Here is a 24,864-nt window from a genome sequence, read left to right as displayed (position 1 = left end):
GATGTTGATATGGAATTTGAAATGGTAAGTAATTACAATTCATTCCAACATTAATCCCCGGTGACAGTAATAACCAGTGCCTTTTGTTTTTCACACCTTGGCTCGTGTGATTACTCGCATCACATGATCAGTGGGTCTGTGGGTTCAATATTCATGACCCTTCAACATTTGCTATTGGAGTTAAAGGAGCCCGTTGGATAAAACAAACTTCAAGAAGTCCAGTTGTCTCTTTTTTTAAATTTTTTTTCATGTAGCAGTGTGTCTGATTTTACCTACATTAGAGACTATATTAAAACCTACCTGTTGTTTTAAACTGAACTCGCCTGGATTCAGATGAGGCACAGCTGTCTCAGATCTCAGGAGCTTACACTGTGCTGAGAGCCATGCATCTGCATACTTATTCAAACATCTCCAGATTCTTAGACTTTCCTCGCAAAGCATTACACATTTCTGTCAATCAGCCTCCTCTTCCTCCTCTCTGTGCACTAAAACGAGGGGGAAATCATTTATTCATGACACCCGGCATTCCAAAACCAGCATTTCTGCCCGACTCTGATTCGCAGGAATGAGGAGATATTATTAGATGCAAAACTATGTCCTAATGGGGCAACGGTTTCATTCCCAATTTGAAACCGCGCTCACGTCTCTCTCTGATTTCCATGGCTGCTACAGCGTCTCAGCCTGGCGAGGTTATGACTGCCCCCCCACCTTTTTTTTTTCTCTTCTTTTTCCAAACATTTGCAGAGCGCAGCTGTGAGACGTGTGTGACACATCGGGTGGAGGGCGTCGTCCAGCTAATCCATTACATTGATAAAGCCGTGGAAATGCCGAGTGAATCGCGAGTTTCGTAAGCCCACTTGACCCCTGCTGCAGTAACGCGGCAGATTTACCGTGATAGTGTTTGTGAGAGATAATTAGTAGAGCCATTACTGAACCATTACTGACAGTCATTCTGTCTTAAGAGGATCGTGAATTAGCTCATTGGTCTGATGATGATGAGATTCTTGGAAACCACTCAGTCATTTAATGTAACCTGATGTGACGCCATGTGTGCAAGAAATGCCACGATGTCAGCTCAGTGAATAGTTTCTCCCCCTCAGTTCAGCATTAAATGGGCTCTCCTTCTGTTTAGGATTGCACTTGATGGATTTCTAAAAGAAACTCTGCGCTTTAGAGGATGACTTTTGCTCCCTGCGAGTCATGTAATGTAGCTCAAAAGCATGTTTGTAGACTTCACCTACCTGATGAACGCTACATTTATTTTTAAACCCCACCTCTTGCCCCAGTTTGTAAGACTGGATATCTGTCGTTATGTGTAATCTTCAAATCAAAGCAGAAATGACCCCGGTGTCTCTGTTCCCTTCAGACAGCGCCGTATCTGCACATGGCCATGTCGAGCTCAGAAGACAGATTTATATAAGCTACAGTGATTGCATGCGGAAACAAGTGAGCACTTTGTTGCTCCTCTTTATCCCCGATAAGACATCAAGACGCAGTGAGGGTTGTTTTTTTTGGGGGGGTTTTGCAAGCGACTGAGTGCTGGCAGAATTATGCATGAGAACATGTTGTTCTGGGATCGGTGACATGAATATTATAAAATGAAGGAAGCTTTTTATGAAATCCATGAATCAAGTGGTTTTAAAAACATCTACAAAGAAAGCCCAACTTTACATCCACATCAAATTGACCCTGCTAACAGGAAGTGTCTGTAAAACTAAAACCAAGTGTGGGTTATTCTTCCACTGTTGTCCAAAGGTTATTGCCAAAATATCAGCGTGCCACCAGGGTGACATGTTTTCTTTTCATTACTATGAAGTCTGAGACTGTGGTTTCTTTTGTGTCAGCCCAGCCTGGAGCTATTGACTGCACACCAAATCTGCAGTCGATGGTGGTCCCCAACAATTGGCCAGGAGTTTTAATAGTTTTTCAGGCTTTTCAGAGAATGAAAGACCAGTTTTTCAAAGTGTCAACGGACAACTTTTCCCTCCCTCTGCTCGCTTTGCAAAGATTGGATCATTTTCTCTTGGGCAAACCTGCTTACTGTTAAGTAAGCAGGTTTGTCCACTTACTGATTAAACCGAATATCTCATTTGGATCCTCCCAAGTCTCAGCTCTCTACAATCATATGAACGCCTGTCTGAGGTTAACTGCTGTTTAATGTTTGGTTTCTTTTCCATGTTTTTAACTTCCTCTGTCAGGATGGCTCTCGTCTTCTTTTGTTTTTTTTTATTCCATCACAGAGCTTCTAGTAACCACTAGTTCAGGCACCTGAGGAAAGCTACTTGTAGTTGCAGAATCAAGGCTTCATTTTTCTGGGAAGTTTTCTACAAGTGGCAGACACAGCTGCATGAAAGAGGCTTACAGAGAACCAATCTACGGTAAATGCTGATGGTTGATTATTCTGTAGCCACTGGGCCGTGAACATTTATCACACAGTGAGAAGTTAAAGCAAAAACAAAACAAAAACGCTGAACACAGTGGTAGTAGTTTCGGGAGGGCGAACATTGTAGATTTTTGGTCATTTCAGGGGATTTTATGACTGTGTTCACCATGTCGACTGTTTTATGTCACAGAAGCCACTGAGCGGTCATGTGGGTGGTTTTCTTCGGAGTCTACTGTGGAAAATTTTAATATCCTGCCAGGTGCTTCAGTGAAGGACTGCAGTGGTTCTGCCAGCTCAGAGGTGCAAATGTGTGCAAGGTGAAACCTCCAGCGATCGCGTGAAAACTTACCCACATAGTTGAGCAACAAGAAGAATATAGAAGCTAATGGTATGATTCAATTCAACAGAATCACCAGAAAGGCAGTGGAGTACACACGGTGCCCGATATTTACATTTTCAGAAACAAGGTTTTCAATTTTTTTTTCTCTTGTTGTCACAAGAATATTTATGAAATATCCATCAGAGTGCTACCAAGCAACACAGATGTGTAAAGCACGGCCCAGTGATAAATAATCCAAAGCTTGCAGAGGATGAAGGAGACAGTGAGCGAGCACAAAAGCTATTCTGTTTTGCTCTCAAACAGAATTCAGACACCGTGGGTGAGGAAAATCAATCTAGTCAACCTAGAGAGCGCGAGAGAGCGAGGGGGAGAAGAAATGAGAACCGTGAGAGGCTTTGATTATTGTGATGGACTTAAGTCAGCTCTGCGAAAGCCACTTCATACATCTCCACTATTTATCAAATCAGAAATGCATTTGCATCACATTTTCCTGCACTTGCGGCTGCTTGGAAGGCAAATTAGCAGAGGCGCCGGTCCCACAGATTTATAAAAAAATGGACATTTTGATTAATAGATGCTTTTTTTTTTTTTTTTTTTTTTTAGTGAAACCATAATTCAATCTTAAGGACACGTAATTAATTGAATTGCAGCTGTCAAGATCTGGGGCTTCACTGAGTGAACAGAGCTGTTGAGAACAGATAGCCGCCCTCCGCAGCTCTGCCCGTCTTTCAGCAGCTCAGGAAAAACTCACCACAGTATTAACAGAAGCTAACGCAGGATTTAGATGAGCGGCGCCCAGTTTGGTTTTGTTGTCTTGTTTTTTCAGACCAAGCACCAACCGCATCCAGAGGAGCCAGGCTCTGTATGCATGTATTCAGTCAAGCTTCCTCAAATCAAAGCAGGCAATTCTGTAATAATCTCAGAGGCCGTACTGTTCAGCATGCAGATGTAAAAGCACCGATAACCTTGAAAACTAAATACACATCTGCTGTAACAGGAGACAGCTTATGATTACATACACTACAGATAATGATGCCTCTGTGTTCTGTAATGATGGGCCCATGTGTTGTGGTTGTGTGTGTGCAGGATAAATGAGAGACACACACTGGTAGGTTTGGACAACTTTTCTCCCTTAATCACCGAAATTATCATTTGAAAGCTGCATTTAGTATTTACTCAGGTTAGCTTTGTCCAATGTTAAAATTTGCTTGATGATCTGAAACATGTAAGTGTGACAAATATAGCGTGATAAATGTAAGGGGTCGAACGCTTTCAGTTTCCTATTCAGACCCCTTAGTACCAACTGAACACTGTTTAAACAGCACAGTCTGAGTATTGTTGATGACTGTCGCCAGGAAGTCACGTCAAAAAGCTCAAACTTTATTTATTTCTTTAACCTTTATTTAACCAGGTTACTCCCACCAGGAGCCAAGATCTTTTTTTTCCCTTTAAAAACAAAGGAGACATGGCCAAGAGGGCAGCAGCAAACAGATTGAATTAGCAACATTAAACTGTTTCTTCACCGGGAAACATACGTAACCTGATGTGTAGCTCTGGAGAAATGTAGCTACATGTCAGGTTGGCCTGTAAAAAGTTGTAATTGTCATTTCTTATGTTGGACTGCTACTGTATATGTGAGCAAAACTTTGTCCTTCAAAATTGTTGGAAATTATTAACTGCATCTCCTGACATAATACACAGCTGTTTCGGGGGGTTAACCACACACAGAGGACATTAGGTGACACTAAAGGGCAGAAATGTCATTGTATGAAAAGAATCAGAATATCTGAAATATTTAAAACTTTAAGATATGTTGTAAATATATATATATTTTTTAAAGGTGTGTTTTGTGGCAAAAAGCTATTTCAGTTTCAAAAAAGAACAGATTCTTTGTGAAGTGCGACTTTCATAAATTTTAAAATGTTATCAGTATTTCATCTTTTAAATTGACATAACATTCATGGATTTTATTTAATCTAAAAAAAAAAAAAAAACCCCACATTTTTATAACTTAGACTTTCCAGTTTCACTTCAGCTTTCCATTTATTAAGCTTATTTAAAAAAAAAGAAATTTCAGTAACATCAATGTTATCAATTACCAGTGCAATTCATTAAAATTAGTCAATTAAATTTATACATCCAGATTATAACAACCCCTGCTTTTATAGTGACTCAATTCATTATATAATATATTTTTGCAATTGTAATTTTTATTACTAGCACTACTCCAGTGCTGAAGAATCTCCATGAACAGCTTCTGTCATTTGCACATCTGTCCTCAGATTAGTTACTGTAATAGATTCAAAAGATCAAACTGGCACTAATGCCAGGAACTGCTTTCCACAGGTGATCTTTAAAGAACCTTTTTTATTAAATAAGTACAAACAAGGTGTTACTGCACAGAGTTGTTTCCTAATAAATACCAGTATGACACTAATGAAGTGTTCGAGGTGTAAAGACCTCTGTTGAAACAAAAACATAGTATTCAAATACTGAGAGCATGAGCAACAGGAACACTACTTTGCATGTAAAACCAGTGTGTTACGTAACAAGGAGACAGTACAGTGGTGGAGGTCTTTCCTATAAGCTTGGCACTCTGGTGGTTTGATGATTAAGGAGCTCCAAACCACATATAAGCCCAAGACATCCACATCCTATTTTTAAACATGAGAGGGGGGGAAGAGACTTGCTCTTAGATAAACAATTTACATTTGCTTACAAGGAGGGGAGAAATACATTTATGCACTGTTGTGCACATCAAAAGGCGTAAAAGCTTTTTTGCCATCTTGGTAGTTTTCATTTTCAGAAAAAATGGAAAAAAACCAAACAAAGTTAATTTCAATTCATGTCTTCCGCTGATTGAACTGTTACACTTTGATACAAAAGTTAGTTATGTGTACAATAAAGCAACTCTTGCAGGATGCCTTCATGAACACAAAACCAAAAGGCAACATTTGGGACTGGTCTGCTTTCTGAATTCAGTGATGAAGACTCAGCATAGTGTGTGAAGGAGATGTTCTGGTATGTACTGAGGTTTTCAGGAATGTGCGTGTCTGTATCAGTGCATCAGCTAAGGATCTGTGTGCTGGAGTGCATGGGAGTCACGCAGCATTTAAGGTAAATATCCGGTCAGTGGTTTTGGCTGGAGGGCGGCTCACAGCTAGACTCTGCTGTGGCCTCGGCCTCGTGATGCATCTGGCTAAGATGTTTGACCAGGCTTTCCAGCTGAGGGTTTCCCCCAAACTCCCTAATGAGCCGGTAGGCCTCAATCTCCAGTTCCCGCAGAGTCTGACGGGTGTAAGCAAATGAGCCCACCTTTTCCAGGTAGTCCACGCAGTATCGTTTGATGTCCATGTTCTCCGTGCGCTGCCTCAGGATGTTCTGCACCTGAGTGCTCTCCGGACGTGACCATATGGCATGAATGGTGGGGAAGGAGAACTTGCCCTCGGTCAGGTCCTCGCAGAAACTCTTGTTCTCGCTGTACTCGCGGGAACTCAAGTTGGCGTAATCGTCACGGATCTGGAAAAAAAGGCCCAGTGTGTCCAAGAGGGGTTTCAGGTCCTGCTTCCAGTCTGAGAAGAGCTGCATCAGGCCTACAGCGAGGCCGAACAGCCCTCCTGTCTTCTGCAGCACCATTTTGCGGTACTCCTGCTCGGTGGGACAGGTGTAGGTGTCTCTCCAGTGGATGTCGAGGCCCTGACCGCGATGCAACTCAAGAAGCTGACGGGTAAACACTCGCACCGCCTCAGGGTGCTCCAGGATCAGCACCTTCTCCAACCCCAGGAAGTACACGTAGTTGGCCGAGTTGATAACAGAAGGAACGCCATAGATGCTGTGTGCCACAGGGAAGCCTCGACGCAGCTTGGAGCTATCCTCAATGTCATCTATCAGCAGGCTGGCATTGTGTAGCATCTCAGTCACCTCAATGATCACCTGGACATAAGAACAAGTGTGTTTGTGTTAATTCATATAAAAATGTATCCGGAAGTAAAATACCTTCTTGTACAGTTGTTAATGTTTTATCTTTACGAGAGCTTCCAGTGCAGAGGAAATATTTTTAAAGAAACAAACAGTCTCTCCTCCAGCTCAAACCGACTCCAACAGGTTGTCAGAGGCTCTGTGTAAATTATGCATTACAACTTGTATACAGCAGAGGGTGCCATGTCTACACTCTTGTCTGCACTGCTCCACAAGTCAAAGTCTTCATCAGTAAACAAAACAGTTGGTGCTGAAACAAGCTAAGCAGTCAGTCTGAGCATGAAGAGCTCAGCAAAGATGCACTCTGGCCCGGAGCAGACTCACACTGTGATGGAGCAGCTGTCAGGAGAGACACAGAGCTTTGACGAGGTTATAGGAAATGCATGGTTGAGCAATTAGAGGCGTCATTGCTGGGCTTGGTGCACTTTAACCTCCTCCACAGAGACGATGAGGAAGGCTGAATGCTTAACCTTAGTCATTACGATGAGTGTACTGACAAGCTTTTTAATACAATATGACCTACCAGCCTCAACATACAGAGCACTGCTGTGGTGAGTCAAGGGCACTGTAGATATATTCTATCCTGATCTTCACCACTATGTGGCAGCACACATGTACCACATACTGTTTATGCTGTGCTTCACGAACCAATGCCAAATAATAGTATTCATTTATCAGTGGAAAACCGAGCCCCACACATACACACACACACACCCAGTTAACCCAAAAACGGCCCACGTCGACTCACAACAGTCACAGTGGCCATCAGGTGTCTGCTGTCCTGAGCTGGCCTTACAGCCTGCTCGAGTGCCCTGCTGATTTAAAAGACAAGTGGGGTGGCCTGGTAATGAAAGCTGTTTGTATGAGGCCTGAGAGCACAAAGAGTGACTCAGTGGGTCAGGCAGATGGCCAAGGCTAGGCCAGTTGAGCAGTTTATCAGCCAAACACAACCTTTCCTTCGGCAGGGTCCCAAACACTTGCTCACCCTGAAACCTCAGTGAGCCACTTACAAAGCAGGGGACGTGGATAAAGCTACAATAAATGCATGCATGAACATGAAAATGTATTATTTAGATGGAAAAAACAAACACAACAACAACAACAACAACCTGAAGTATTTAAAAAGGTTCACTGCAAATTACAATGCACCATCAGGGAAAAAACAAAAAAGAAACAATGGCTCAATCAACTTGAAATTCAGCTAGAGCGCTTCAGATAACAGCAGCAGCAATCAAACCCGAACACAAGCACAAACAATTTTCAGGTTTTGGACTTTTAAGTGTCTCCATTCTCCAAGGAATTTAATGAGTCAGGCTGTCACTGCATAATGCTGTTTGAGCCCCGAGTGCCACTACTCCGCAAGTCTATATTGATTATCACAAGAGGTTAGTGACGCAGAAACTCAGTTTGCTAAAGCTATAATCAGTAATCTATTAAAAATGCAGAGACACATTCACAAAAAACAAGCATACCGAGTCTGACATGATGACAGGAGGTAAATGAAAACAACAAGCCAGTTATGTTCTGCCATAAAACCGTCACACTTGGCGAGATTACAGCAGGTGATCACATTTATACCTGAAGCAGGCTGCAGCACTGGTCACTCACACCATGCCTACTGGATTGTGTCATTCACAAAAAAATAGCTTCATTCATCCATTTTAGTGTTTTAGTGTCCAAATGATTTATGGATTTATAGATATTCTGCCAATGTTGAAAAATCCACAGCTGTTATCTGGGATTCATTTAAAAATAAATAATCATGTTAGTATTTATGCCGAGTTCCCATATTTTGCCTTCACATGCTCGTTTTAATAAGAGCAAACAGAAGCGTATCATTTTTAAGCAGTGCAGTGAAGCCAGAGAAATTTCAACTATGTGGATAAGTGAGCTCTGAACTAATTAAATAACTGACTACTGTGAGAGAAATCCTGTAATACAGGTTTATTACAAATAGTTATCCACATTTCTAACCTGACACCTCTTCTGGGCACACAGCGATAGTGATGTTAGTCACCGTAGCAATAAATGTGAGGACTAGGTAACAAATAGTGAGCCCATAAATAGCTGCTTAAACCAATGCTGGTTAACTGGTTGGGGTCAATACGTGAAGTGAAGGTAAAGATGGTAGAAATGGTTTGTACTACAACCAGTGTCTCTGGTAATAACTAGATCAGAGTTATGACGTTAGAAAATGTGAACCCTATACACAGAAAAAAAATTACGTTTTAATGTTGTATTTTTAGCTATTATGTGGGTCATGTCCTACATCTGTCCCCTGGCACCGCATCCCCCTTTTGCTGAACATCAATAGTGGTGCTTGCATGAACACATACACATGAATGACTAGTCCTCAGCTATGGAATCCAAGTCAAAACAAAAAGTCAGAGGTAAACAGGGTTTAACAGTGTGTGAACAGATTTGTTTGCTTTCACTGTCAATGCTGCTGGCTTGCTGGTATTCTGGATCTGAGGATTGAGTCAAAGCGACCTGCATAGGCTTTATAGCTACTGTTTCAAAGCAGGCCTCAACATGCTAAAATCCCCCCCGTGTTTCACAACTGTTCTGTTAGTTAAATAAATAAATCAGTAATAACCTACTGCAGAGCAGACATGTGGCATAAAATAATTTATATTATTTTATACTCATTAGTAATGGTCACTATGGGCTCAGATGTGTTTCGCATCTCCTAAATGATTCTTTGTAAAAAAAAAAAAAAAAAAAGTTAGAAACGTTTGGGAATATCAATCCATTCTCTTCCACGTATCCAATTCAGGGTTGCAGGGACCTGTGGATTGTGGGAAGAAGCCAGAGTACCCGGCAAGAACCCACACAAACAAACCCAGTAGCAATGCGAACCACAGCGCCACAGTGCTGCCCATGTTTTAAGAGTAAAACTTTCCAAATCTCAGACTAGTTTGTCCAAATTTCCATTTAAATGCATAGCAAATTAGTTAATAGACACTCACCTAACGTCTTCCATAGATTATTGCTGAAGAACCAGTTGACATTTGTTGTCTTGGCTGATAACGTCACATTAATGGACTGAACAGAGAGGCGGTTCAAAGAATTACCATTTTAAGCCATTTTGAGACCAAGTCGTACAAACTAATTCACCTTGATTAAAGCTAAAATACTCCCATACACGGCAAAGACTTTTCTTCACTATTCTGCACAACTTACTGAGCTTGACATCTTCATATCAGTTTTCAAAACAGAGAAGTATCGGTATTTTAACCTTATTTTACCAAAATGCATGGTTTTGAAAATTTCCTGTTATAACGTATGATACTGATGCTGCTGACTATCTAACCTGGTCCAGCTTTTACTGTGATGTGATTGTCTGCAGGTCATCCGCTGCATGTAATAATAACCTCGTCAGATATTACAAGTTCAAATGCCAGCCCGTGCATCGGAAATACTTTAAGCATGCCTTCATTATTCCAGTAGTTACATTTTTATCCACATTATATTTCATGAGAACCTGACATTGATTCCAAGTCTTTTTTTTCCTCCCCTGTTGTCCCACTCTGTCACAAAAACATGAGAAGCTCTTGGCCTGAGGTTGCGAGCACTAGAGCTGGGCGATAGAACGATAACGATATGTATCGCGATATAACTTTTTCTCGATAGAAAAATTCAACTATCGCGATAGACCTCGCCGCTCTTGTCCTCTTAAAAAAAAAAAAAAGAACAGCCAATCCAAATTACGTAGCGCAGAGCTGAACCAATCACAGCCGCAGCGTCACATCACGTGACTTGTTACGTACAGCACAAGTGCCAAGCCGCACATGTGTATTTGTTTGGGAAGCAGCCAGCCACCGTACCACCCGGGTAATGGAGGAAATGAGTGTGCCGACTAGAAAAATCAACCGAGCGTGACCGAAGGTTACCGAAGAGAAAACAGATGATGGTTCCAATGCCGGAGAGATTGTCGAACGGAAGAGCCATAGAAGTTCCGTAGTGTGAAGGTATTTCGGCTATTTCAAGTCTGACAAAAAACAGAGTAGCGTGCACTGTAAATTGTGCCGAAAGCAAGTCTGGAAATACAATAAACTGGTGCATGCGCTACGTCCACACGTACCCCGGTATTTTTGAAAACGCAGATTTTTCTATGCGTTTGCACCTTTCGTCCACACGTAAACGGCGTTTTTGGTCACTGAAAACGAAGATTTTTGAAAACTCCGTTTTTGCATTTACGTGTGGACGAGAAAAACGGAGAAAACGCAGCGTCAAAGGTGTGCGCATTTTTTGACATCACACTGTGCGCCACGTTATTGTTTCAGTGAAATGAATTTCTACAATACTGTTAATTCTACTCTCTGCAGTGTTTAAATGCTTACACACAGTTACTGTCCGTCCACACATACGACTCGGTTCTGCTTCTATGCCCCAGCTTTGTTTACTTTTTCCCACCGAGGCTTCTAGACTTATGATTGGCCAACATTTCTGCACGGTTAGGAATCTAGCGCCACCTGCTGCTTTGGCATGTTCATAGCAGCGTTTTCCTTCATTTCTGCCTTTATGTGTGGACGGGATTATTTTTTAAAACGAAAACTGAAAATCTCCGTTTTCAAAAATACCCGTGTACGTGTGGACGTAGCCTCAGTCTCTGACTGGAAGCGCTAATTCGTCATTTGGCTTTTGTCAGACTAAAGTAACTGTTACAACTGTTTGAAAAGCTAAGCTATACAACAAGGAGAGATTGAGAATTTCCTTTTAGTTCTCAGTTTATTTGATATTGACAAAGGTTAGTCAATTTTGTCTGTTCTTCTGTAAAACAAACTAAGATTTATTTTTAGAATTAATATTTTGTTTCTAAGTGGAATTGACAATTTAGTCTGTTTCGTTTGTTCTATTTTGAAACTTAAACGCTTTAGCGGCTGCCTTTTGTGTAGTTTGCAATATTTGCCTTTATTTATCTGAAAAAGTCTCATGTTCCTTAAGTACATCTACCCTGTTGAACTTATTATGGGAAATAAATATTTAAATAAAAACAAGCTGCTGATTATTTCACATTTTACTTGTGAGCAACGGCACATTTAAATCTTACAAATATAGTTATTTGGCTTATATCGTGATAGATATCGTTATCGCCTGAAATGAAAAAAACATATCGTGATATGAAAAAATCTTATATCGCCCAGCTCTAGCGAGCACTCATGAACATCATCTAAAGTAAAAAACTGTATATAAAAAAAATATAGCATCAGTGTCAGAGAAAACAAAAGGAAAGCCATCAGCTAAAGGTCACAAGGAAAATGATGAACACGGGGAATTTCCCCAAGCCTCCACCACCTGTGCTGTCATACGCAGTACAGAAGCACATATGGGGCTTGATAAAAAATGCACTGCCAAGTGAACGAGAGAGAGTACCGCTGTCACTGCCTCCATCTATCTGAAGCCATGGTTGTTTCCATGGCGGCGGCAACGATGACTTCTTGGCAGTACACTAATGATGACGAGGAGCGCGCTCTCAATCTGCATTGTGGGTTCAGCAGGAGTTTATGGGGCTTCTACAGAGACGGAGGGAGATGCGTGGAAGAGACAGGGCTGTTGTATCTGAAGTAGATTTAAACCAACTGCTGCACCGTAACAGGGAAGTATCCACTAAAGTGGAATTATCAGGAGAACGCGAGTAGATGTTCACACAGCTTGCTTATGAATGCACGTCATACACCCTGTCAACAACATCGCAGACTCAACCAAACTCAAAACTAAGGATTCATAAAGTGTTTTCTCAGCTTTAATAAATTTGACCTACATACAGTGTGAAAATAATCAAACATGACACTGCAGGCTAAACTGTTTAGGTTATTCTTTTTGCAATCTGAGTTTATTTCAATCTGCTGTAAAAGCTGCAGAATGCGATTAAAGACTGAGGTAAACAGTGTCTCATGGGAACCGCTGACATGACCGCACTGACGACAACTTTATTACTTTCCCCCACAAACTGTATCCGTGTACTTAGTTTTTGTTAAATAGATGCCTGAAAATGGTCATCAAAAATAAGACTGGACTCCTCTTTGGAAACTACGGGAGACTATACAGGAGACAACCGTGAGAGACCTCACTTTACTGCAGAGCTAAGATTCCTCTATTTGTGAGGGGTTTATAAAACATTCAGGACAAACAGACCTGTTGAACAGCAACTGTAATGAGACCCGACAGGCTCAGCACTTCTGCATTTTCCACCATAAAAAGGCATGCAGATTCAGAAAACACAGATTAGGTAGCTTTGTCAATGCAAACAAGAACAGTATTGAGTCAGTACAATGCTAATGCTATCAGTATAATAGGATCAATAGCCTGATCGCCCTAAGGAGACAAAGGCAAGGGCCCTGCTCAATAAAACCAATAAATCCAGAATGGCTAATCTGAAATTCATTTGACAGAGAAAAAGGGAGGAATTCAAGAAATTTCAATCTGCCTGCGGTCTGTATTTCAATGTGTCTGTAGCACTCTAATCAGGCAGCCAAGAACATGCTACAACAATCTAATGGATGAGTGGAACTGTAGGTTTTTACTCTGGAAGCAGTCCGTGACTTGAATCCACTAATCCCCGTCTCACAAAGGTGATCAGAGCACAAGAAGCTGAAAAAGAAGTAGCCTTTCACTGGAGATTAACGCAAGTACAGTACATCTTAAATACATAAGCATTCACCAGATGCTGTCTAATACATGCTTTGCACTAGAGCGGGAGGCGATATGACCAAAAATATTTATCACAATAGACATTTGAAAATTTGCGATAACGATAAAACTGACAATATAATTGAAACTAGACCAAATACTTTACAACTCCACAACTTTATTAGTGCAAAACCAAAAACAAAACAACAAAAAAAAAAAAACATCAATGTATTTTCACTTAAACGAGCAGCTGTTTTTTTTGTTTGTTTTTTTATGTGCATTAATGTTATATAAAAATGTAATAGTGCAAATGCAAATTCCTTGCTGACAGTTTAACCAAAAGACATTTCCAGTGGAAATTGGCCGACATATCCTCAGCATAACCATGTATAATATCCACAAAACTTAAAAGAGGTTATACACACACACACACACAATACGGTAATATTATGTTGAAGCACAGTACGTATCACTCCGCGAGGCTCCTGCCTACGATAGCCGTAATGCTCCGACAATCCATCAAGCAGTGCGGCTTCGTAGCTTTGCAAAGTCGTACTAAAACATTTGACAGATTTTCGAGTGCCGTGTACGACATAAAGGTCAGTAAACACAACCAGAATTCATACATAAGGCCCACGGGATTATACAGGGCACTGTCGATTTTGCCGTATCCTCCCCCCCACCCCCCCCCCAAAAAAAAAAAAAACAAAAAAAAAAAAAAAAAAAAAACAAACAAACCACGGTAATACCGACGGCACTGCGCATGCGCGTTTTACTCATATCGTTGCCCAACATTATACCGGTATTACCGTGAATGGTATGATATGGCCCAGCCCTACTTTACGATTTACTAACATCTGGAATATATTGTATAAAATAATCTATAGCGACTATGGCCTACCCACTTTTATAAAAAACTAAACAAAAAAAAACCCTACAACTAAGCATAACTTTCTTTAAAAGATCATCCAAGTTTTAAATGCTTTTCATCTTGAAACATCCCAATATAAACAGCAGCTGCCACATCATACTGAAACTGCTGTTAATCCACATTTGCTTTCATTTGTCCATCCAGCTTCAGAGAAAATGAAACAAAAGAAGACAATTGAGAAGTTCTGCAATCATTATGAAATTTCCATCCCAGTCTTCTAGTGAAAGGGTGATGTGATGCCCAGCATGCACACAAACTCATAAAAAAAGAGTGTAAGCAGTGAAACTTGTATGAACAAATATACACTGAACTGAATTCAGTGAGTAAAGCCACAAACACGTACTATTGGAAGTAAAACATGTATCACCACATACATTTTTACAGTGTTTAGCATACCTCTAGGCATGGAGTTATCTTGTTTTTCTGATGTATTGCATTTAATGTCTTTATATAGTGTAGCCAATAAAAGGGATTGTTTGACATATTTCATTTGTTCTTCTCTGCATTTCTATGTAGACCATTCCTTAGTGGAGTTTACTGGGAGCTTCTGTGGCATTCAGGGGATGGAAATCAGTGTCATAAAAATAGATTTAAAAAATAAATAAATAAATAAAAATGTCTACACAACATGCCCTGATCTGACACAGCTTGGTGTTGTTAGTTGCATCAAATTTAGCTTCAAGCCACAAAGCTGGATGATGAATGAACCTTGTGCCTCTAACTAGCTCAATGACCAGTCATCAGAGCAACATGAGGTCTTTTTGAATCGGCCCTCTAAACGTGTAATAATGTGGCCGTCAATTTAGAGATGTACAGATGGGATAAGGAATCATGCCTTGTAGCTGTCACACCTCACACTCCTCTCTTAAAGCAGTCAGCTGGCTACATGTAATGTAAACAAGGTCACTAGCAGTTATAAAATGACAATTCATTAAAAAGGTACAGTCAGTCATTTTGAGGTTATTTTATAAAAAAGAGAATTTACTTCTAAGCGCACAGCGATTGGTATGCAATTACGTAATGCAACAATTACGGCATCGCCAACACACAGAGATGCATTCCTATCAAGTTAGAATTAATCCATTACAAAGACAGACGGGCACTGGTTTTTGGAAGCTACCATGTTGCCCTCCCATCTTGAATACAGTTGCCGACCCAATTCCATCTCCTAAGCTGAAGTCAGGGCTCTAACACACAAAAACATGCATAAACAAACTTATTTATTCCCAATATTGTTACAATTACATATCATCAGGAAATTAGCCTCCAAACTGCTGACAACGAGCCAGCTAATCAACCACAGCTGATTAAAAGCTAACATTATGCCAGTTAATGTTAAGCTTGGCTGTCCTTTAAAAAAAACAAAACAAAAAAAAAAAAAAAAAAAAACAGGTTCAACAATGTTAGATCAGTCACACTAAAACCGCTAACAGCAGCAAAAACGGCAGCACTTACAGAAAGAAAAGTCCTCAACAACTAATTTCAGTATCACTGTCATCAGACAGAAATGAGCTTCACTGACTCATCAATTCATATTGAACTCCTTTTACAAAGTTATAAAGCCTTCTCGAGAATAAACCGATGTGGAGGCATTGACAGCTGAGCTAAACTGACTCACTACAGCTGGCCAGAGTTGTTTGTCTTACAGCAGCCACCATCACTTGAATTGGGAGGGGTAAGAAAACAAAGTTCAGCTGAATGAAATCTGCAATCCACCGACATCTAGCAGTGACATTTTACACAATGTACCTTTAACCAGCAGCAGGCTGAAAAAGGAAGCCAACAAGGAAGTGATAAAACTGGAAATTCCTGTGGTGGCCACTTGAGACCAGCGTCAAAAACAGAACCAATCCCCATAGACACTCGTTAAAGATGCCCAACTTCATAGTCTACTAGGCTTTACCTTATTAAACTGGACCTCTTCATTCTGCGTGCATGTTTTAAGCCGATTGACTGTACATGTGTGGTACAGTTCATCACAGATGTTTGTGCTTCAGTCTTGGCGAGTGTAACTGTAGTTTATTAGTATGTTACTTTGTAATAATTAGCAGATCTGTCGCTGTTGAACCATGAATTAATTTTGTTAACCAAAATATCTAGCTTTAGCTGATAACTTGGCACTACACTCTAGTCCAAATAAGGCAACTTCTGGCACCACAAACTAGCACAGCCATGGACAAAACTTGCACCGCGGAGTTGAAAACCAGTGTTTGAATCACAATGGCAACATACAAAGTATATGCAAGTCACTGTGTTACCCAAGTGTGCATCTCTAATGCTCCAGCAACATGAACAAATATAACACACCAAAGGTAAACACAATGCATTCAATCTTAGAAATTCATTAAAACTGGAGAAACAAGGGTTTAAAATGCAGAGAAACTGAACAGTTTTTAAAAGCTTTGCATCGTTTTTTTCCCCACCATCTCGTTCCACTTAATCCTCAGCTGCATTAACAATCTCCTTTAATAAATCATGTGCGCTCTAAGCTCTTCTCACAAGCTTTACACTTAGGAACAACTCTGCTGATAAAATGCAAAATGGTCGCATTGCAAAAATAAACTACCTGTTCTGAACGAGCACAGTTTCATTTCACCTTCCTAAATCTGTCAGCAACAATTAACACCAGACAGCTCTGGCAGCAAAACGGATGATTTTTCTCACCTGCAGTTTGTCCTCGGGAACATTGAGCCAGTGGTTAAATGCTTGGGCGAGTTTTGTTCTCACTTGTTTTCCTACCGAAAGAGCAGAACAAAAAAAAAAAAAGAGAAAAAAAAAAAAAAGTAAAAGATCAATTGTTTTATCCTAAAAGGACGTGGCATCTACAGTGGTATTACTTCACACAAAGACTTCATGTGGACAATTTCGGGGTTGTCCCACCCCCAAATGGACCCATTATGGTCATTTAAACCTTCCTTTTTTCATTCCTTCACTCTATTACAGTCAATTTCCTTGATTTCCAATCTAAAATAATCTTCATTTATCACATGCTGGGCTCTGGTGGAGGCCCCAGTAGTCGTAGTAAATGACTACTCCACCAACTAAGAGTTCTGATATGTCATGAAATAATGAAGGAAAACAGATCTGACTGCTTGTAACTGACTTGGCCATTTACTTTTGAGCCTCTGTAAATCGGGGACTGTGTATAAAAATGGCTATAATTCCTAAACAGTTAATGCAATACTTTTGTTAAACCCTTTGAATTTAAGCATGAAGTCTGTTCACATCTTAATTGTTGGAGTGAAAAATCCACTGTTGTGCTGCACAGGGGTAAAAATCACAAAAATTTTGTCACTTTACGAAAACGTATGGACCAAAGCTTTAATTATAGAGTTGCAGGTACAGAGTGTTCTCAAAGAAATGGCTTTTGCATTTAGTGTGCAATGAGGCTAAATAAACACCAGTCTCACACAGATAAAACACATTTTAACTCCACTTATACAAAACACAGTTGAAGATTAAGTGAGGGTGAACATTTAAACCATTAGTTGATCAGCTCCCGCTGAGCTCCTACCTGACTAAAACACTAAAAAGCTGGAAACACAGGCAGGATTAACAGATATTTTTATCTTCAAAGACAACATTTAAGGCATCTTTTCCTCCTTCATCCTATTGAACTGTGCTGTAAAGCAGTTTTCACCGAGTGCTCAAAGCCATAGTCTAAACCATTAGGAGTATAATGATATGTCTATCTTACAATTGAGACACTATGCCTTAAAAGGTCTCGAGTATATTCCAAATGCAGTTCTTTCAATATTAACCAACATCGCCTCAACTTAAAATAGAGACCTGGCGCCATCCTTTGTTCCATTTAAAATTAGGGCTGAACGATTATGGAAAATAATCTAATTGCGATTTTTTGCCCCAATATTGCGATTGCGATGCGATATGCGATTATTTTTTAAGGTCTTTGTCTTCTGTATTATTAAACAAAGACAAGCAATACATCATATAGCATGGCCAATACTATATTACATTAATTTTAAACTGTTCTTTCCTGGAAGACAGACCTCTGTTATGATGACATGAGGTGATGCATGAATTGATGACTGACATTTTTTATTTAACTTCTTCAATCACAACAGTATATTTGAACATACACAATAGTTTATTTTTAGCTTACAAACATCTGAGCATAAAGTGCTGACAAGGAACCCTGGTGTAAACATTAAAATGAAAGTCAGTACAATGTGCAGATTGCAGAAATATACATAAAAAAAAATCAGTGGCTTTACCACACTCAGTTTTTCGACATCTGTGAACTACTAGACAGTCATTCAATTAAAAAATAATATTAAATAAATAAAACTAATAAATAAAAAATACACACATCTTACTGATCTCTGCAGTCAGTAACATTACACATAAAGTGCAAACATAATAGCAATTGTATAAACACACACACAAACACGCCTTTAAAGTTTAAAGGCGTGAAATTGGACGGTCTAGCCTTCTGATTAGCTAATCAGAAGGCTAGTTCTGATTAGCGTCACCGCTGTCTCGGTGGAGTTTAATAAACTCGGCCGTCTGCTTCTTGCTATCTAAAATATAACCAGACACTGGTGTAAATTCTCGACTGTCTCATACTTCTGTTTAATAAGTTTTCTGTTTGACGTTTAGTCAGCTGTGTGAAAACCAAGGAGGAACCCACCCGGGGGATTAATAAAGTTTTATTTTATCTAATCTAATAACTTTAATCTCAGCCAAACCGATTTACTCACGAACAAACAAAACACTGAAAAAAGCCCAACAATAACATTTTTAGGTTGTCTAAGTGACTTATATATCACGTTTAACCCGAGCAGCGAAACTCCGCGGTGATCTGAAAATGATGTGCTGGGAGTTGTGCCATTCTCGGCCGCATCAGTAACCCTCGAGCTCCCGGCTAGCTGTCGAGCTGGTGGGTAGCAGACGCCTCTGAAAACGTCGAAGCACTTTTGCAAATATGGGATATCTTGATAAACCGAGCAGATATTTGATGTTTACACAACTACTTTCTCGCCTGAAAATATGTTAAAAGTTTATTTTGTGACCCAGAAAGATTAGTATGAGTAATTTTAAAACTTAGTAGCGGCCGCCATTGCTGGAAACTGGAGTTTGGCTGGGCCGCGCTATGAATTCTGGGATATGGTAGTAATTTGGACAGCCTTCGGCGCGTCGCTGTGACGTAATCGGTCTACAAATGCGGCCTCAGGAGGATGCAGCCCATGAATTGTATAATATAATCGCAGTATAATCGCAGCCTTTGCGGTTAGAAAATTGCACTTGATCATGTCGCGATATTATCGCAAATGCGATATATCGTTCAGCCCTATTTAAAATGTAATTTGTGAAACACAGAGCCAGGAAGGAAAAAGGGTGCAACTTCTAGCAGAGAAACAACCCTACTAACAAATACCAGGCACATGTCTCATTTATCCAAATTAACGTCTGGTGTTAGGTCAGGCTTTTCTCTACTGACGAGAAGTGACCAATCAAAACTGAAGCAATAATTAAATCTCAAAAACAGCTGCTAGGAATGAGAATCCACACTAAAGAAAACACTTAAACATGCACAGAGATGTGCACAGCTTGCTCATTTCAGGGTTTCATTGTCTCATTTCTACAGCTGTTCCATTTTATTAATATTAGAAGTCATTATTCTGTGAATTACAGCCTCATACTCGAATCAAAGAGATTACAAATACAGCAAATTGGTTTATGCTCAAATTATTGTCAAGCCAGTCTGTGGTGAACATTGAAATAAAGAGCATGTAACTTTAAAGCTTAGAAAAAAAAATAATACCCTCAACAAAAAGAAAGCAATATACTGCTGTAAAACTACATATTATAATTTAATAGCAAATATCAGTCAGTTAGTGTGGTTTTATTTCAAAGACATTAGAGCGAATGCGCCAAACACCAAAATTACTTGAAATACTTTGTTAAAAGCTGAAATCTGTAAGCTATAACTTATGATTATGCTCAACTGATTATAAGACAATCCCTTTTCCAATGTATAACCATAATTCTTTTACACTCATCCTTTTGGCAAAGTTTCCCCTCAGACACCAATAATTTAAGAAGACTGGAATCCTCAATGAACCTTTTCCCCTCATAAAATATGAAATATGCTAACATCCAAACCCATATCTGTGTATCTTGTCTATTAGTCACAGACTTGCGCACACACTCCCTTATCAGACTCCCGAAGAAGTCAGAATCATTTGCTCTCACAGTTAGCATTTGAGTGTTTCTGAGCTCATCGTCTGTGAAACCCACAGTTCTTGACTGTCTGACAGATGTTTACTCCTGCAGTAAGGACATCATGAGACTATTCCAGTTATCATAAATTAGACAACCCCCACGTTTTCAAACCTGATTACTAGAAACAAATACTGCTTGTGTGACATTCTTTAGTTTAACACCTAATATGCCAGTACTGCAGCATCATACGGTGTTTATAAAAAGACCAACATCTGCCAATCTTTATTGTGCCGACTGTGTCTGAACTGGAGCCTTTTATCGTGTTCAGTATCCAAGATATTGTCCTCATGCTCTGTTCCACAAATACTAAAAAGGAAGCAAGCAGCTCAGGTCAGTGTAGCTAAAGTACTCATCAGCTATATGTAAAGCCCCTTTTCCATTAGTACCTACTTGGATCGACTCGCCACGGATCACCACAACTCGACTGGTTTTCAATTACAATCCAGTACTACATAATGTGCATGGTTGTCGTCATAGCAACGCATCCAAGCATCCTGCGACGTAATTAACATATGACGCGAATGCTACAAAAAAGGTGGATGTTGCCGCATGAATATACCTGCTACTGAGTCTGTGGCTTTTTGTCAGACTCGGGGATCACAGCGTTGATTTTTGTAATCATCTCCCTCGTTGCTGGGTTTCAAAAATGGCGGTTTAATTTTCCCGAATGAGACGCTCTTATGACTCATCGAGTGACACTACTGACCAGCCAATCGATGGCATTTTAGTATTTTAGTATCGATGGCATTTTAGTATTTTACTCAGATCGCTTTGAACCCGGGGCGAGCAGGTACTAAAAAAAAGTACCTGGTACCAGGTACTATGGCCTAGTGGAAAACCCTGAAAACCATGGAGAACCATGCCAGGTCGATTTGAGTAGGCACTGACTTAAAAACTTAAGACATTAAAGCTGCTTGTTTATCTACATCTCCTTCCTGCCCCTGTGGTCACTGAGAGACAAAGAGACTCACCTGGCAGTTGTAACAAGTATTTATATGGTTCCAGCAAGATTCGGTCAGCAGCAGCCTCCGTGCCATGGTCCATTGCTTCAACTTTATACAATATATCTATAATGGAAAATAAAGAACACAAAAAGCAATTTATTAAAAGAAAAATTTGGTTTTTGAGCGAATGCATGCACTGTGTCATTTGGCCTCATAACAACGTCACTAGAACAAAGAACAAACCATAAAAAATAATAATAATAAAAATACCCCACTATGGGTGCAACTTTGTTTTGAACACTGAAGTTCTGATGAATTCAAAACGCCATTTTAACTATTATATACAAAAAAAATTCCTGTTTGGATTTGTTATTTTTATTGCTTGACGTGTGGAATGTGAATTTTGAATTCATTAATGAACATTATGCCTTCAAGCCCAGTCATGTCCTAAAAGTGTGAATGTCTGCATCTTCTTTCAGGGTTCATTATTTTTCAAAGCCTTATTTATTTATTTTTAAGTGCTAGAACCGTTTTGCATTAAACAGAATAGTTAAATACATCTAATGTACAATGACAGACTTATATACTCTAAATGTCGACTGATTTTCTGCTGCTTCTCCTGGTCCAGGTTACAGGGGCAGCATTCTAGTAGAGACACAAAGTGTATTCCTAAATAAGTCAGAATTTCCAAGTTCCCGGTTGAAATTTGAATCTGGAATGCCCCCTCAACTTGGATTTTCTACTTGGAACATCAGCGCAGCCCCACAATCCCAGAGCTAACAATCCAAGATGTCTGCACTGAGCATAAACACTAGTAAAGTCTAAGACATTCATGGCTCCATCCATGAATGATTTGCAGCAGGTTTTTAAGGGGAAAAAAATATTATAAGAGTAACGTCACTCCCAAGTTCTGACATCCAAGTTACGAAATATCTGGAATGTGGAATAACTAACCATCCGCATCAGCCCTTTCCAGGGGTACACCAAGACATTATCAAACTAGTAGAGAGATCTCTCCAGTGTATCCTGGTCTACTCCGGGTGTCCTCCTGGTGAAACCTGCCTGAAACACTACACCTAAGGTGTGTCAAGGAAGAATCCTAGTCAAGTGCCCAAAACACTGGAATTGCCTGAAAAGCTCATTTAAGCTGTTTGCATGACCATAGCTGGGGACAGGAACAGAGACTGTTAAACTGACAGTTTAACTTTAATGCTCAGCACTCTTGTCACTACGACCAACTGGTACCACAAGCACCACACTGCAGATGATGCTCAAATATGATCTTCTGCTCCCGTCATCCCTCACTACTATATCAGGGGTGGGGGATCTCCAGGACTCAAGGGCAGGTGTCCTCCAGGTTTCAGATGTGTCCTTGATCCAACACAGCTGATTCAAATGGCTAATTTACCTCCTCAACATGTCTCAACATTCTCCAGAGGCCTGGTAATGAACTAATCGCTTGATTCAGATGTGTTGACCCAGGGTGATATCTAAAACCTGCAGGACACTGGCCCTTGAGGCCTGGAGGTCCCCACCCCTGTACTACATACTTTAACTACTCCACTTGGGGCAGCAACTCACTCCCGGGGTGATCTGGTAACACTTGCTCTTGCTTTAAAATTTTACTCACCAGAAGAAAATACCAAAAGTTGCTCTTCAGATTTAGTTTTAAATCTAACAAATGCTAAAAAGGAACATTTTAAATGCAGACATTAACTAAAAGCACATTAACTCACATCACAACAGAAAACAGTTAAATTTAATCGATGAATGACCCTAAAGTAATATGGTGGAATTAATGTTGACACTACTGAGCTCTAGAAAACGAAGATTTGACACACCTAACACTGGAGTAAAAAGAAGTATACTATTAGTGAGGTTACTTGTATCTGTCATTTGTCACCGTCAAACTTCGACCAAGCTCTTAAATGACAGATTGGGCAACAAGTTTTCTGAAGACAGAATCTTTTTACAGGAAATAGAGTGCTGACATGACAAGAAGAATGTGAGACTCAAGGCCATTTAAGTGTAGCTGAAATCAGACACATAGCACATTTTACTCATACAACAAAGTGTAACCATGGGTTACACTTTGACCTGTTTACGCAGAACTGGGCAACAGAACTATAAACTCCCCTTGTAGTGGTGACAAAACTGTCACATGAGCCACTGGATAACTTAAAACAACTACTTCACCTGTGAGGCACTTAAAACTCCCAAAGATCGGCTTAATTTAAAAAAAAAAAGTGCGGCTGTTTTGGATTTGTGACTACTAGATCAGAAAAGTCTGTGATAAAGACACCAAAAATAAAACTATGGAACTATATTTGATCAGATGTTTGATGTGTGTACATTGTAACTGCATGTATCACTAGTTTTGCAGTATTTTTTGTCGTTTTGAACTTTTATGCACCGAAAGGTTAACTGAATTCATCGCAATTTAGGAAGTTTGCCTCGTTTACGCCACTTTCAGCCACATTGTAACCAGTGTACAGCTGCATTTTTCTTCACGCTCACACTGAACAACTACGAAACATTTCTGCACCATGTTTTCGCGTCTTGCTGGCTCCCTTTAAATTAAGAACATACAGTAGTGATTAATTTGAAATGAAACATGCCCGGCAGAGCAGAAAACACCACTTTTAAAATACAATGCTACCGTGGAATCTTAACACATACCGAAACTTTAACTCCACCCACCTTAGCAGACTCAGTCCGCTAACTAGCCGGTGCTGAATTCCGGTTAGCCACACTGCTACTGGGCTAGCGTTAGCAGGCTAACACAATGGTGTATCACCATTCAGTATGTCTTTCTTTCTCAAGATAAAATCATCCACTTCCACGCTGGTCGAGTAAGGCACAAAATATAACTGTTATATCCAGACCTTCATATCATTTTAAACCGGTGTGCTGTCGGCTACTTCATCTGGTGCTATGCTAAGCTAGCGCCGTTACAATAGAGCACGCTACAAGCCTTGTACTTCTCCAGCTAGTGTTGATGAGCTACATATATATGTTTCGTCTACGTTACAGAGCAGGCGCGAAGTAGCTAGGCAACGTCAGATAGGTGCAGCGCATTAATCTCCGTTGCATTTATATCTCTACATTGCCCGGTACAATATCCCTTACATGTAAGTTACCAAGAAAAACCTTACTTCGACTGTCGGGCTACTCTGTCATACATACCTAACACACCAGTACTCTAAGACTGGGTGTTGTAGTTTTTCAACATTTTTGTCTCCGGTATTGTGTCAACAACCACCCAGTAGGGTACATCGGACACTTTACCATGGTTATTTTTTCTCCACGGTTGACCAATCATGTGTTACTAAGGCGTTTTCTTTGTCGCTGCCATCCAATTGGAGGGGTTTATTTTTGAAAAGGCGGGATTAGTATACCCGTCAATCAT

At 40.1% G+C, this 24,864-nt stretch overlaps 1 protein-coding gene across 4 annotated transcripts; it reads right to left on the bottom strand.

The window, feature by feature from the left end:
* Positions 1-4,740: 4,740 nt before the first annotated feature.
* Positions 4,741-24,759, bottom strand: ggps1 (geranylgeranyl diphosphate synthase 1). Of its 4 annotated transcripts, none has more exons than XM_085478137.1 (4): positions 24,642-24,756; positions 21,483-21,578; positions 16,930-17,000; positions 4,741-6,656 (listed from the first exon to the last, which is right to left on the bottom strand). In XM_085478137.1, the coding sequence occupies exons 2-4, from the start codon at positions 21,553-21,555 to the stop codon at positions 5,853-5,855; spliced, it is 948 nt and encodes a 315-aa protein (XP_085334263.1). In that variant the 5' UTR covers positions 21,556-21,578; positions 24,642-24,756; the 3' UTR covers positions 4,741-5,852. The 4 variants fall into 4 exon arrangements, with proteins under 4 accessions (XP_085334263.1, XP_085334262.1, XP_085334266.1 ...); XM_085478136.1 differs by lacking the exon at positions 24,642-24,756 and adding an exon at positions 24,156-24,611; XM_085478140.1 differs by lacking the exon at positions 16,930-17,000 and having other exon boundaries at positions 24,642-24,759.
* Positions 24,760-24,864: the final 105 nt, after the last annotated feature.

The sequence above is a fragment of the Copadichromis virginalis genome, linkage group LG13 (assembly GCF_057382275.1).
Source record: "Copadichromis virginalis isolate Kocher_CV1m ecotype Utaka linkage group LG13, C_Virginalis_male_GT1.1, whole genome shotgun sequence".
In the NCBI taxonomy this organism is placed as follows: domain Eukaryota; kingdom Metazoa; phylum Chordata; class Actinopteri; order Cichliformes; family Cichlidae; genus Copadichromis; species Copadichromis virginalis.
This window is presented reverse-complemented; position numbering and strand designations above follow the sequence as displayed.

Excerpts from the sequence above, each read along its gene's own strand:
- ggps1 (XM_085478137.1), bottom strand. The coding sequence starts at position 21,555 with ATGGACCATGGCACGGAGGCTGCTGCTGACCGAATCTTGCTGGAACCA. Across the intron at positions 17,001-21,482 it reads ATACTTGTTACAACTGCCAG|GAAAACAAGTGAGAACAAAA; the intron begins GTGAGTCTCTTT and ends CTCTTTCGGTAG. Across the intron at positions 6,657-16,929 it reads TTCCCGAGGACAAACTGCAG|GTGATCATTGAGGTGACTGA; the intron begins GTGAGAAAAATC and ends TCTTATGTCCAG.